The 14476-nt window shown below is 43.5% G+C and overlaps 1 protein-coding gene across 1 annotated transcript; it reads left to right on the top strand.

Annotated features, from left to right (window-relative positions):
• The first annotated feature begins 820 nt into the window (after positions 1 to 820).
• Hrg (histidine rich glycoprotein) lies at positions 821 to 11283 on the top strand. Its single transcript, XM_021210019.2, has 7 exons — positions 821 to 1067; positions 3411 to 3521; positions 4238 to 4328; positions 5893 to 6059; positions 7313 to 7393; positions 9023 to 9124; positions 10454 to 11283. The coding sequence occupies exons 1-7, from the start codon at positions 852 to 854 to the stop codon at positions 11219 to 11221; spliced, it is 1536 nt and encodes a 511-aa protein (XP_021065678.1). The 5' UTR covers positions 821 to 851; the 3' UTR covers positions 11222 to 11283.
• The last annotated feature ends 3193 nt before the right edge of the window (positions 11284 to 14476 follow it).

A 14476-nucleotide genomic window follows, 5' to 3' on the forward strand; every position in this document is an offset into this window, starting at 1 on the left:
GCTTAGGCATCAGAGAATGGCACTACGTGAGAAGGATTGGGAGATGTGGCCTTGTTGGAGTGAATGTGGCCTTGTTAGAGGAAGTGTGTCACTCAGGGTGGGCTTTGAAGTTTCAAAAGGCCAAGCAAGGCCCAGTGGCTCTCACTTCCTTCTGCCTGTGAATCCAGATGTAAAACATTCAGAGATATCTCAATATCATGTCTGCCTGTGCATGCCACCATGCTTCCCACAATGATGATAAGGGACTAAACCTCTGAAACCAAAAGCAAGCTCCAATGAAATGCTTTCTTTGATAAGAGTTGCCATGGTCATGGTGTCTCTTTACAGCAATAAAACAGTGGCTAAGGCAGAGGGGTTCTATAGCATTTCACAGTAATAAAATAACAGTGTCGGGGTTAGAAATGTCCATCTGATTCCACAGTCACAGCTGAAGGCCAGGCCCTTCAAGAGGCAAGCTGTGGAATGGGTTACCCTCCCTCAGATAATTTGCCTGTGTTCGGCTAAGGAATTTTAGCACCATAATCCAAAGATGCAGCTGGCAGTAGAAATTTCCAAATGAGACAGCTAGAAGAAAACTTACTCCCAACTGCATTCCCATAACAACGCAATAAGTGCTTTGGGTCAAACACACCCTGAATCAGTTGCCCACCAGATATAGTGTATTGCACAAATGATGATTTTACCCAATCATTGGTGTTATGTCTCAACTTTCTCTACACTAATCATTTACAGACTGTTGACAGATGTTTGAACCTGGGGTCAAAGTGAACATGCCCAGTTATACAACAACAACAAAAAAATCTATAAAGACCTTTATCAATTGAGTGTGTATCACGGTAGAATTCTCTGCTATGGCAGACCACAGTCGAGGATGGTTTAGCACAATGAGGGTGTTCACCACGGCATTGCTTCTAGTCACCCTGCAGTGCTCCCATGCCCTGAGTCCCACCAACTGTGATGCTTCTGAGCCTCTGGCTGAGAAAGTTCTAGACCTGATCAATAAAGGGCGGAGGAGTGGCTATGCTTTCCAGCTGCTGCGGGTCTCTGACGCCCACTTGGACAGAGTGGTAAGACATGGCCAATGGAGGAGTTGAGCTGGGAGACAATGTGGAAGGTGGGAAGGGGACTGGAGGAGCCCAGACTGCTTTGCGTAATTAACAACTTCCATCAGGTTTCTTATTTAGTTTCTGAGGTGTGCTCTAAATTGTTGGGTTTGCCTTTAAACTAATTTTTGTTATTGGCATATCAGTAACTATGCATTAATCTGTAACTATTCTGAAGCACTATAGATCCCACAGAATCATGGGAACTTTGAAAAGGAAACTAGAATTAGCTGTGCTTCTCAAGAAAATAATGGTCTGCAAAATTCACATAGACCAACTGTGGAAAATAGGATATTTTTTTGACCATATCCATGCCAAAGATACTGGAGCGATTTAATGGCAGGTCTCTTAATGCTGAAAGGGAAATATGCTGGTGTGTTCTGGAGGAGAGACGGGATATGAATAGGTGTATTCCAACACCACATCTCCTCAAGGTGAGCAGGGAATCAGAAAGAGTGATATTACAAAGCAGTTGAACAAGAAGGTAGGGATTACAGAAGTTCAGTAGGGCTCTGGAAAGGCAGAGCTCAGTGTGAAGTTGGAAGCGAGTTCGAGCTTATCTTGAAGCCAAGCAAGCTTACTGTCTTCACTTAAATTGTATGGTTGTTTAGACCGGATTTGATAGGCTAATCGGGACTATGGAGAGATGCTGTTTCCTCCCCCTGCAGCAATAACAGTAACAACAACAACAATAACAATTTCATACATTTTTTTCGATGGAATGTCTAAACGCAGGGAGCCAGAGCAGAGACAACTGAAGATGACACACAAAGCAGTTTATATTTTTTTACAGCATTGGGAGCCACTGCCAAATGCAGAAAACAGGAACACAGCAACTTAAGACAGCAAACAATTTAAAGAGCATCTGTCACACTCTATCACATTTGTCTGACACAGGGTCAAAGAGAATGGCGCTACCTTTGAATGGCAGTACAGAAAGGTGGGAGGAGGAGACACTTTGGGACTGAGGAGACAAAGGGAGGTAATAAGGATATGAACTAAGAAGCTATTCATGTATCCAGGAATGCAGAAATGAAGACCAGACTAAGACAGTGGCCAAACTATGGACTAGACAAGACATGAGAGATGTCTCGAGGAAAGCCCACTCAGCCTTGTTTATGATTGGTTAAAGAAAAAGAACCTGATAATCACAAGGTGTATTTTTTTTTTTTCTTGCTTATTTTGTTCTGCTGCTGCTATTTCTGCTGCTGCTAATACAGGCTGGTCTTGAACTCTTGAACTCCTCCCGAGTTTGGAATCAGAGGTGTGAGCCCCATGCAGATTTACATTTGTACAGCCAGACACCCCCCCCCCCAAGTAATTAATAAAGTCACCGAGAACAAGGGAACCTCAGAGAGATCAAGAGAAGACGTTTAGCTTCAGACAAGATTGAGGAAGGCCAGTTCAGGAACAGAGAATAGAACCACGAATACAGACCAGAGGAGGTGGTGGCTATTGTCACCTTTAACTCTGGGCTTGCACTTTCAACACTACCCAAAAACAATGGACCATTTAGTGGCAGCTTTTTAAAGGTGAAAGAAGAAACCTCTGGATCCACAGTAGTGCATGCCTGTAATCTCAGCATGCGGGACTGTGAAGCAGAAACATCAGTTCAAAGCCAGACTGTGTTCTTACATCCTGAGATCCTGTTCTTTAAAAGAGAGAGAGAATGAACAAGGGACAGAGAAATGGAAAGCGAAAGGAAGAAGAGAGAAAGAAAGGTGAGGGGGCAGGAAGGAAAGCGAGTGGAGGAGAATTGAGGGAAAGAAATGAAAGGGAAAGGAAGAGATTGCTTTTATTAAAACAAAAACAGTGCTGGAGAGATGGCTCAGAGGTTAAGAGCACTGACTGCTCTTCCAGAGGTCCTGAGTTCAATTCCCAACCATTTTAACCATTTGTAATGAGATCTGGTGCCCTCTTCGGGCATGCAGGCATATATGCAGACAGAACAGTATACATAATAAATAAACACATCTTTAAAAACAACAACAACAACAACAACAACAACAGGGGACTGGAGAGGTAGTTCAGCAGTTAAGAGCACTGACTGCTCTTCCAGAAGACCCAGGTTCAATTTCCAGCACCCAGATGGCACAACTGTTACAGCTGTCTACAACTCTAGTTCCAGGGGATCTAACACCCTCACATAAACATACAGGCAAAACCACCAATGGACACAAAATAAGAATAAATAAATCATTTAAAAATAAAATGAACAACAAAAAAACCCAAACAAACATAAAACAAAACAAAACAATCTCTGTGTTCCTGAATCCTCCTGACCTATTCCTTCCTTGTCACCCTTAGGGAACGGCCACAGTCTACTACTTAGCTTTAGATGTGATAGAGTCTGACTGTTGGGTCCTCTCCACAAAAGCCCAGGATGACTGCCTTCCCTCAAGGTGGCCATCTGAAATAGTAAGTACTTGGGACCACTGGGTTCTTCTCACCATTCTTCCTCTGGTCTGCTCACTCACAAGAGCCACCACCACATGCTGGGCTACCACAGTGGGAAAAGCTGATGGTGACTTAAGAGTCAAGCAGATGATATTAACCTTCGATAGTCCTCCCATGGCCTCCTGGGATAACATCACCAGCTTCAAGTCTTTGGCAAAACGGCAAACATCTTTAGACTTCCATCTTCTCAACTCTAAAGGGAGACTTAGAGTGCATGAACCCCAGTGTCGTTTCCAGACCACACAGCCTATGCATTTATGAACTGGGATTGTGTGCTGTGAAGGCTGCTGTTAGCAGTAATGGCCACAGTCACAGTGAAGAACTAGGTCTCGTCTTGTGTATGGACCTGGATACTGAGGCCAGTCTCCCTGTCGTAAGCGAGAGAGTACAAAGGAATGAGCAGACACATGATGCCAAGTCCTGAAGTGAGAGCTTTACACACTGAGGGGCTCTATCTAGTCCTACCTCCTTTGAAAACATTTGGGGTATGGTCACAGTCCATTTAAACAGGTGCTCTCATAAGGGTTTGGGGTGCCAGTGGTGTGCAGCTCACAGTCTGAGAGAAGACTGATGGAGAAATCCCCAAATACATGTTATGTGAGATGATCCCTGTGTTTCCTCAAAGTCAAACTGAGGCACACAGTTCCATAAGGGCTTAAAATTCTCTTCTTTTACAGGTGATTGGACAATGTAAGGTAATAGCCACAAGATACTCGAATGAGTCTCAAGATCTTAGCGTGAATGGCTATAACTGCACCACAAGTTCTGGTAAGGCCATCTGCTGAAGTGCATAGAACTCGGTCATACCGTGGTATCCATTCCGTAACAGCATTGTGGAATGGGGGAGGGTGCCTGTCCTTGTGTTGTTCATTAATTAGTACTAGTCTCCTGACATTAGACAGAGGACAATTCCCTGTTTCTGGCATACCTCGCTTAAAGAGAGTTACTGTATAGATGTGGGAATTTATTGCAGAGATGTAGTTCTGAGGTTAGGCCGGCTTGAGCTCGAAGCCCAACCTCATTATTCACCTGTTCTTTCCGTGTCAACACTGTTGAGATGGAATTGTGTTGTCATTGTGTCTAGATTCTGCCACCAAGGTCGTGCCAACTATTTTATTTCCAGAGTAATTGCAACTTGAGGAGCAGGTTACTAAATCGATTTAGGCTTTCCTCATTTAGAATTCTTGTTGGTATTAAATAGAATGAGCATGCTTTCTTTTTTTAGCACTTGATAAGAATTGGCTTCAACAAGTTGAAAGTTCTATATTCCAGTGTATAAAGTAGTTATATACTGTGTTACCTAGTGTCAGCCATTCCATTTAAATCTCACACAAGGCTATGAAGTAAACATTGTAGAACTTTTTATTGCAGAGATAAAAATAATTGGGGCTGGCAAAGATTCCAAGGTGTGTTCTCAGAAGCACATTGAGGCATGACAAAGAATGCTATAGCTACATCTCTACAGCATTGACTCTGTAGTCCAGACTCTTAAGTATTTTAGTTTTTTCCGAAAGAATTAGGTTTGTTTGTTTGTTTTTTTCATGAGACAAGGTTTCTCTGTTTAGCCCTTGCTGTCCTGGAGCTTACTTTGTAGAACAGGCTGGCCTTGAACTCACAGAGATCTGCCTGCCTCTGTCTGCTGAATGTTGGGACTAAAGGCATGGCCACCGCTGCCCAGCTAAGAATTAATTTTAAAGGGGCTTGAACAGTTGAGCAGTTCAGACTGAACAGCGTCAACAACGTAGCAGCTTCTACAAGAAATTGCTTTAAAAAAAAACGAGAGAAGCAAGGCGTGGTGTTGTAAGCCTGTATCCTTAGCACTCCAGGAGGCCGTGGTGTGGGTCTGAGAGCAGCTACAGGGTGATTCAGTGTGGGTGATGGGAGAGAGAGGGGGAGCAGAAGAAGAGGGTAAAGGGAGGAGGAAGGGGAGGAGGGAGGGGGAGAGGGAGGAGGGGAGAAGGAGGAGGGGGAGAGGAAGGGGGGAGGCAGAAGGAGAGGGCGATTGTGCTCAACCATTTTCTGTAGCTTTAACTTAAAGCTGCCATTCTCTCCTTGACAAAGATAGGAGCACAGGAAGCATAGCTCTTTCAGCAGGTTGTGAAGGCTGGAGTGGGCGTGGTGTCATGGATGGAGGTCACACAGAGTGGCAGGGAAGAACAGCTGCTGCCTCACTGATGGATCTTGACAAGTTACTTTAACCTTCAGTTAGTCCATCCGTAATAACAGTGTCCCTCTCAGGGCTGTGCTTACATGTGCTGTATTCTGATCTAGTGTTGATGTTGCCACTTCCAACTCTGACCCTGTGACATGGCTGCCTTTCTCCTTCCTCTAGTCTCTTCAGCACTTGGCAATACCAAAGACAGTCCTGTACTCTTCGACTTCTTTGAGGATTCCGAGCTCTACAGAAAGCAAGCCCGTAAAGCCCTCGATAAGTACAAAAGGGAGAATGTTGGCTTTGACTCTTTCAGAGTGGAACAGGCAGAACGGGTTATAAGAGCGGTGAGTTCCCACTACCCCAGCCTGGCAGGGGTGAGCTGAGCGCCTCGCCCCGTACACCGGTCTCACCTGGGCAGCTACCTTTTAAATCCTTGCTGCCTTTGATGCTTAGTGAAGAACAATCCCATAAACTTCTCTTACTGAAGAGACAATGGGATGAGGATGGAATTGTTATCTGACCGGAAAAAGAAGCCAAAGGAAAGGCAAGAGCATTATTGGATTACTTGAGCACTAAAAACCATCCAGTGTTAGCTTCCTTATGGTAGAATACTGAGGCTCGTAGATCTAGAATTCTAGTGTGTCCTACCCAGAGCTGTCATGTGGAACAGACAGTTAATGTTTTGGCATTTTTTTAAATGTATTTTTAAGATTTATTTATTTATTTATGAGTGTGTGTGTGTGTGTGTGTGTGTGTGTGCTGAGCCCCCAGAGGTCAGAAGAGGGCATTGGATCTCCTGATGGGGAATTGAACTGGTCCTTTGAAAAGGCAGTAAGTACTCTTAAACACTGAAATATCTCCCCAGCCCTGCCAAGTATTTTGAAAAGGGAAAATCAAATAGATCATGGTGTTTCACGCAATGGGATGCATATAATGTGGCATCCTATGTAGAATGTTCTGAATCAACAGGCACTGGCAAGAGGAAAGAAGAAGGTTGCAACACAATACTTAGCATGTGAGCCCATGTATATGAGGTATTTAAATATCTGCACACTCTACATGCAGACAAAGCCTGTAAGGAGAAGCACACCAAACCATTGGGAATAGAGCTGAGGACATGACTCACAGGTTAAGGGCACCGACTGCTCTTCCAGAGGACCTGGGTTGGATTCTAAGAACCTATGTAATGGTTCACAATCATCTGTAACTCTTGATCCGGATCATCTGACACCATCTTCTGACCTCTTCAGACAGAAAGCATATGCAGGAAAAACAGCTCACACATAAAAATATGAAACAAACAAACAAACAAACAAACAAAAAAGTAGCAATGGTTCCCCTCAAGAATGTGGATCTGGGGCTCAGGGAGAGTGTTTTTCCCTGCTATGCTTCTGCCTGTATACTACAGAATTTCTGGAAAATGGTGATCTCTTATCACTGATGTAATATATTTTTACTCAGCAGCAACCAAAGAAAAATAGTATGTATTCATCATTTTAATTCCCATAGTGCTTTACAAGACGTTGTATAATGGGTATCAATTACTTTTCCTCTTATCTTTTATGCTCATGAAACCATGTTGATTCCTCTGTTCTAGAGAGGCGGGGAAAGAACCAATTACTATGTGGAATTCTCCATGAGGAACTGTTCCACACGGCATTTCCCCAGGTCCCCTCTGGTAAGTATGATGCTCTGTCATTTAGAGTGCTTAAGGGGCTCTTCATACACATGTTCACTGACTAACACTCTAGTGTCACACCACCCTAGAAGGTAAACACACATACTCCTTCTGATTTGCAGATGGAGAATGGTTGCAGAATAGACATGACATTATATACATGTACCTAGAATTGAATTTTCAATTCTTTATGACTAAAGGCTTAGTGAGCTAATAACCAGCATACATTAAGGCCACCTACACCAAGTCTCGACACTTGCAGGTATCCCAGATGACAAGTGAGGATATTACTGTGGCTCTGCCAAGCTTGGTTAGAATCCAGGACTTCTTCTTTAGTAAAATTGACCCATTATCTGCTGGAAGGTCTTACTAATGATGCCCAATATTTCCTCCCTTTAGTCCTCGCTTAGCAGGTGTTTTGGTCACCATGATGAGAAAATGACTAAAGCACTTGGTATCTTGGTGTTTACAAAGCATCTCCACATACATTACTGTTGACTGAGCTTCCTGATCGCCCCGATGTGGAGGTGCAAGTGTCTGGCTCACTTACCTGTGCACTGTTAGTTAAGTTAGTTCTCGATTCGAGGGCTTTTCCAGGGTTTAACGGTACCTCCACTTTCTCCAGCCAGAAGTGGAGAGGCATGTGCTGGGTCATCAATTTCACAAATGCAGATGCATACACACACACACACACACACACACACACACACATTCCAGCTGCTCAATTTTCCCACTTGAACCAGTTCTAGAGTCCTCCTTAGAAGCCACAAAAGACGAACACTTCACTGTGTTTGTTGGTGCTAAAAACCTACTGCAGAGTCATGAAGGTTGGAGAAGGAGAAGCTGGCAGCCTCCCCTCACGTAACCAAAGCTGCTTGTACCTGTGGGTATGCCACTCATTTACAAACACTGAATTTCAGAATCTTTGTACAATTCATTTCCCACTGCTGGTAACTGGCAAGTCCACATTTATATAGGTCTCCTTGATTTCAAAACTATACAGACAGCCTCAACACCTAGCTTTTTCTAGAAATGAATTGTCTCCTTGTCCTTTGACAAATGGGTTTAGGGGCTTCCAGAACACAGAATGCCAGCCAGTTAGAGCCAGCAGACACTCACGTTAACAGGGTTTAAGTAAACCCATCTTTGTAGTGGCTCTGCCCTTCCCAGAACTTGCAAGTTACACAAATCTATCTTCAACAGTGTTTCCCATTCTCCCAGGCACAAGCCATCCAGGTCTTTATTGCAGAAACACTAGCCTAAGGGCAGCAGGGACATGTGTTCCTAGTACTACATACAGATGTGCAGTGTGTCTGTTCATGGAAGAAACCCACAGAAGCCTGATAAAAAACCTGTGGAACTGGTACTTCACCCAAGTGTTGACTATGTGACAATAATAAATAACAGACGTGGTGTGCGATAGTATTGTCTTTTATTTTCCTTCTTTGTTTGGGTGTGGTACATGTATGTCAACGATTCCTCAAGGAAGATACACACCTGTCCCCTTTCCTTTTGTTCATTTAAAGCTTTTCTTGGCTGGAAACATCACACCCCTGTAGACACACACATGTATGGACACATTCACTGTATACTCCTCTTGCACATGCTAACAGGCATTTCCCTTTGAAGGTCTTTGGATTCTGCAGAGCAATTTTGTCCTACAGTATAGAAGCCTCTGACTTGGAAACCCCAGATTTCATTGACATAAACTGCGAAGTCTTCAACATTGAGGTGGGTTGACTGAACATCCTTCATCATGAGCAGGACCAGACCAAGTGACAATTTCTCTCGAATAGTACATTTGGCTCATTTGACTCTTATGATGTGTGTGTGTGCTTGTGAATATGTGTGTACAAGTGTGTGTGTGTGTGTGTGTGTGTTTGTGTGTGTGTGTGTGTGTGTGTGTAAGAGAGACAAAGACAGAGACAGAGTCACAGAATAGGTTTGTTGTCACCAAAAACATGGCTCCTCAGATTTTATTTGTTTGCTCCTTTGTTGTTTTGTTTTGTTTTGTTTTGTTTAGACAAGGCCTCACGATGTAGCATTGGCTAATCTAGAACTCACTATGTAAATCAAGCTGGTCTCAAACTCATAGAGATCTGCCTGCCTCTGGCTCCTTAGTGCTGAGATTAAAGTTGTACACTGTGACACCCAGCCAGATGTACAGCACCATGCCTAACCATAGTTTTTTTTTTTTAATTAAAGTATGTTTTGGTATACAACTGTAATTCTAACATGTGGGAAGCTGAAAAGGAAAAATAGCCAAGTTCCAAGCCAGGCTGAGCTATAGAGAAAAACTCTGGGTTTTTGTTTATCTGTTTGATTTTTTTAAAGCTAAAGCTGAAGGTTGAGAAGTTAAGGTGTCTGTCTTGTGGAGAGTGTCTTGGGACTATGTTGAGAATGTCAAATCCATCAAAAATTCTAGTTTAATAGACAGTTACCGTTCCTTGATAGAGTTTCATCACTTTTCATTGAAATGAGAAAAAAATAAGTGTAATACAATTTTTCATAAAACAGAATGTAGTCCATCCAGAGGATCACTCTTACACATTAGCTTTCTGACTTGTCATATTCCTCTTGGGAAATAATCATGCTATTCAACGACACATTTCTTTTTTATTTTAAATGTAATTTGGCTAAAAAATAAAAAAAAGAAGAAGAAGAAGAACCAGAGCTGGAGAGATGGCTCAGCCGTTAAGAGCTCAGCAGTTAAGAGCATTTGCTGCTCTTCCAAAAGACCAGGGTTCAATTCCCAGCCCCACATGGCAGCTCATGGCTGCCTGTAGCTCCAGTTTTAGGGGATCTAACACCTTCTCTGGCCTCCACAGGCCACACACACACACACACACACACACACACACACACACACACAGTGCATAGACATACATGTAGGCAAACCCCTACATATTATAAAATAGTAATTAAAAAAATCAATGTTTTTTCTTTTGGTATCCTACTTCTTAAATCAATTTGTGAAATCTTTGAGATCCTCCAGTTGAAATCAAGCCTAACATCTAACTTCTTACATAATTATATTCACATCTCTGTGTCCTTTACCAGGATCAAAAAAACACAAGTCATATGAAGCCCCATTGGGGCCGTGAGCGTCCTCTTTGTGACAAACATCTGTGTAAGCTCAGTGGATCCAGGGATCATCATCATACACATAAGACATATGAACTTGGATGCCCACCTCCACCAGAAGGAAAAGATAACTCAGACAGACCACCCCTTCAAGAAGGAGCCCTTCCACAACTGCCCCCTGGCCATCCCCCTCATTCTGGTACCAACAGGAACCATAGACCCCCTCATAATCACAGTTGTAATGAGCATCCTTGTCATGGACATCGTCCCCATGGACACCATCCCCACGGTCACCATCCCCATGGTCATCACCCCCACGGTCACCGTCCCCACGGTCACCACCCCCATGGTCACCACCCCCACGGTCACCATCCTCATGGACATGACTTCCTTGACTATGGACCTTGTGACCCACCCTCCAATAGTCAAGAACCCAAAGGTCAGTATCATCGGGGCTATGGTCCACCACATGGACACTCAAGAAAAAGAGGTCCAGGCAAAGTACTCTTTCCTTTTCACCACCAACAAATCGGATATGTCTACCGACTCCCTCCACTGAATATAGGTGAAGTTCTCACTCTTCCTGAAGCCAATTTCCCCAGCTTCTCATTGCCAGATTGCCACAGACCCCTACAACCAGAGATTCGGCCCTTCCCTCATACAACCTCTAAGTCATGTCCAGGAAAATTTGAGAGAGAGTTTCCACAAATTTCCAAGTTTTTTGGAGATATACTTCCAAAATAAAACCTGATTCCTTGGTAGGGGGAAGAGGACAATATTCTGAATAAATAAAATATGACCAGTTAGAAATGAAAAGTGTAACTACTTTAACTTTGGTTTCGTACATAGGGAAGTATGGGAAAGAAGCCAGAATAAGACAGATGGGCAAAGGGAAATGAGAGGAAAGATGTTGTCTTGGTCAGGGTTTCTATTCTTGACAAAACATCATGACCAAGAAACAAGTTGGGGAGGAAAGGATTTATTCAGCTTACACTTCCACATTGTTCATCAACAAAGGAAGTCAGGACTGGAACTCAAGCAGGTCAGGAAGCAGGAGCTGGTGCAGAGGCCATAGAGTGATATTACTTACTGGTTTGGTCAGCCTGCTTTCTTATAGTACCAAGAACTACAAGCTCAGGGATGGCCCCACCCTCAATGGGTTCTCCCACCCTTGATCACTGATTGAGAAAATGCCTTACAGCTGGATCTCATGGAGGCATTTCCTCAAGGGAGGCTCATTTCTCTGTGATTACTCCAACTTGTGTCAAGTTGACACACAAAACCAGCCAGTACAGATGTCAATGCTAGAAACCAGAGATGAAATCTGTCTCTTGGTATTGAGTCAGTTGAGGCAAATCTGATGTCCAGAATTTCTCTCTGCCTTGAGTTAACCCCCTAATTCTTGAGTCTCTATTCCAGTTATGCTATAGCTGGGTTTATTACCTTCTTTTATGCTATGATGATAAAATACCGGGGCCAAGGCAACTTACGGAAGAAAGAGGTTTTTTTTTGGCTTATGGTTCCAGAGAGATTGGAGCACATTGTGGTGGGGAAGCGTGGGAGCAAGCGGCAGGTGTGTGAAGAGGAGCAGGAAGCTGAGAACTCACATGTCAAACACAAAGCAGAAAACGCTAGAAGTGACAGGAGGCGTTTAATCTCAAAGGCTGAATCCAATGACATATTCCCCCAGCAAAGCCATATCTCCTACATATTCCCAGACAACACCACAAACTGGGGACACAATGTTCACATATCTGGGCCTATGGGACCATTTTCATTCAAACCGATAAAGTGGGCATACCAAGGAAGTATATATTGTTTTAAAATATTATTTTAAGAGTCACATTGTCTCCTAGTGATTTCTAGTCTAAATTCAATTATGAAATGCTTAGTAAAACTGGCTAGCTAAGCAGTGGTGGTGCATGCCTTTGATCCCAGCACTTGGGAGGCAGAGACAGGCGGATATCTGTGAGTTCAAGGTCAGCTTATCTACAAAGTAAGTTCAAGGACAGCCAGGGCATCACAGAGAAACCTTGTCTTTGGAAACCAAAAACAAACAAACAAATAAACAAAAACTGGCTACCAGCTGCAAAGAAAGTTTTAGCATAATCATAAGAATGAATTCAAATGTTCAAGAAATATCACTTATGTTCCAATCAGTTCCCATTTTACCTAAGCACTCTGCTGGCCTAAGGGGAAATGAACCCTGGTCCTTCCTGGAGTCCCTTCAGCCTGCCTCTCCCCACATAGATTTGTACCGCTGTCCTAGAATCTCACAGTGCCGAGTTTGGGTAGACACAGAGGACCACTGGCCTGAACACATCTCTCTGTGAGGCTACTTTAACTGCCACTTCTATGTCCAACTAAGGATGAAGGAGTCCCAGGGACAGGAATGCTGAGATGCACCACACGGCTGTGCCCTCCAAGGGATCTGGCCCAGGCTGTTTCCAGAAGGGACAGCAGAACTCTTTGCTTACACTTTAATCCTCCTCCCTCTTCTCTAGAATCTGGACTTGGGCATCTGGAGCCAGGTTAAAACACTTTCAGATTTTCTCTACCTTCCAGCCACAGTGGTCATCAGTACTCTAAATACTGAATAACCAGTCCAGCACAGTTCCAGCAACCATTTAGAACATTAGCCAACCACAATTAACCAGGTTGACCATTCTGGGGGGGGGGGGCACATTCTTTGACAGAAGCATGAACACAGAGTCAGCTGATGTAGTCAAGTTGAGAAAAGGTGGAGATAATCAGGAAACCAAGAACAAATAAACTCAAGTTAATAACCCAAAATATTATTATCCCGCATTTGTTTTGTAATTCGCAAAAAACTTTGACAAACATCTCTTGACTTTATGAAAATATTTCTTGAAAAGGAGAAATTAGAAGTCCAGATCATTTTAATTGATACCCTGCTGCAGTTGCCACCGATAAACAATTGTATTAAAAACAAGAAAGAAGCCGGGCATGGTGGCGCATGCCTCAAAATTCCAGCATTTAGGAGGCAGAGGCAGTTGAATTCTGAGTGTCTGAGGCCAACCTGGTCTACACAGTAAGTTCCAGGACGGCCAGAGCTACATAATGCCAAGAGCTTGTCTCTCAAAAACAAGAAACAAATGAAAGTGTTGAGGTTTATCTTTTGCTGTTTATTGTAACGCTAAGTGTTAGCCCCCGAGGTCTGGAGTCTGCACATAGTTTCTGGCAACCTGCCCCCAGTTAATTCTCGTTGGTAAATAAAGATGCCAACAGCTCATCACTGAGGAAAAGAGTCATAGGCAGGATTGAGGCTCCGGGGGGGGGGGGTGCTAGAGACCATGAGGAAGGTGGGAGAGAGACAGTGCAGCCATGGGATAGAGAAGTAAGGAGAATGCCCTGGGCCAAGAGAATGTGACTCAGAGGGCTAACTGGAGTTAAGAGCAGCCAAGATGGAACAAAGAAGTTAGTAAGCAGTAACAAACTCTGGGTTTTTGGTAGGAGGTGGATTCTAACAGCACGCAGGGTAGGCAGTTGCCCAGCTCTTGTGCTGCTCAAGGCATATTAAAATAAAAAGGCTGTGCGTGTGTCTTTCACCGGCAAACATAAATGGTCAAAGGCAGGAAGGAACCTGCGCCAGGATTTTTAAAGTAAGTTTTACAACACGAAAGGATCAGTCCTGTATGAAGGTCCTTTACATTCTAATAGTATAAACTGAGTTTTCACCCCAGCTTTAGGCCCCTGGAATAATAACTCTGAGACTTACATATTTTATTATAACCTAGGCCATAAGCTTTGGCTGTTGCCTGATTAGCCCATAACTTGGTATCCCATTTATTCTAATCTAAGTTCTACCATGTGGCTGGTTACCTCTGCTCAGCACCCATGCTTCAGACCTGTTCCATGCTCTGGGCTCTCTCCTCCCTATCCCAGAATCCTTTCTGCCTACTTGATGTCCCGCCTTCTAGTCTACCCTTTCCTATAGGATTTTTTTTTTTATTGACAAGTGATAAAACCATACAGTCC

This window comes from Mus pahari, chromosome 12, assembly GCF_900095145.1.
Source record: "Mus pahari chromosome 12, PAHARI_EIJ_v1.1, whole genome shotgun sequence".
NCBI classification, from domain to species: domain Eukaryota; kingdom Metazoa; phylum Chordata; class Mammalia; order Rodentia; family Muridae; genus Mus; species Mus pahari.

Bases quoted from the DNA above. Each gene is read 5' to 3' on its own strand.
- Hrg (XM_021210019.2), top strand. From the start codon at position 852: ATGGCAGACCACAGTCGAGGATGGTTTAGCACAATGAGGGTGTTCACC. The intron at 3,522-4,237 runs GTAAGTACTTGG...CTTCTTTTACAG, and splicing joins CAAGGTGGCCATCTGAAATA to GTGATTGGACAATGTAAGGT. The intron at 4,329-5,892 runs GTAAGGCCATCT...TCCTTCCTCTAG, and splicing joins TAACTGCACCACAAGTTCTG to TCTCTTCAGCACTTGGCAAT.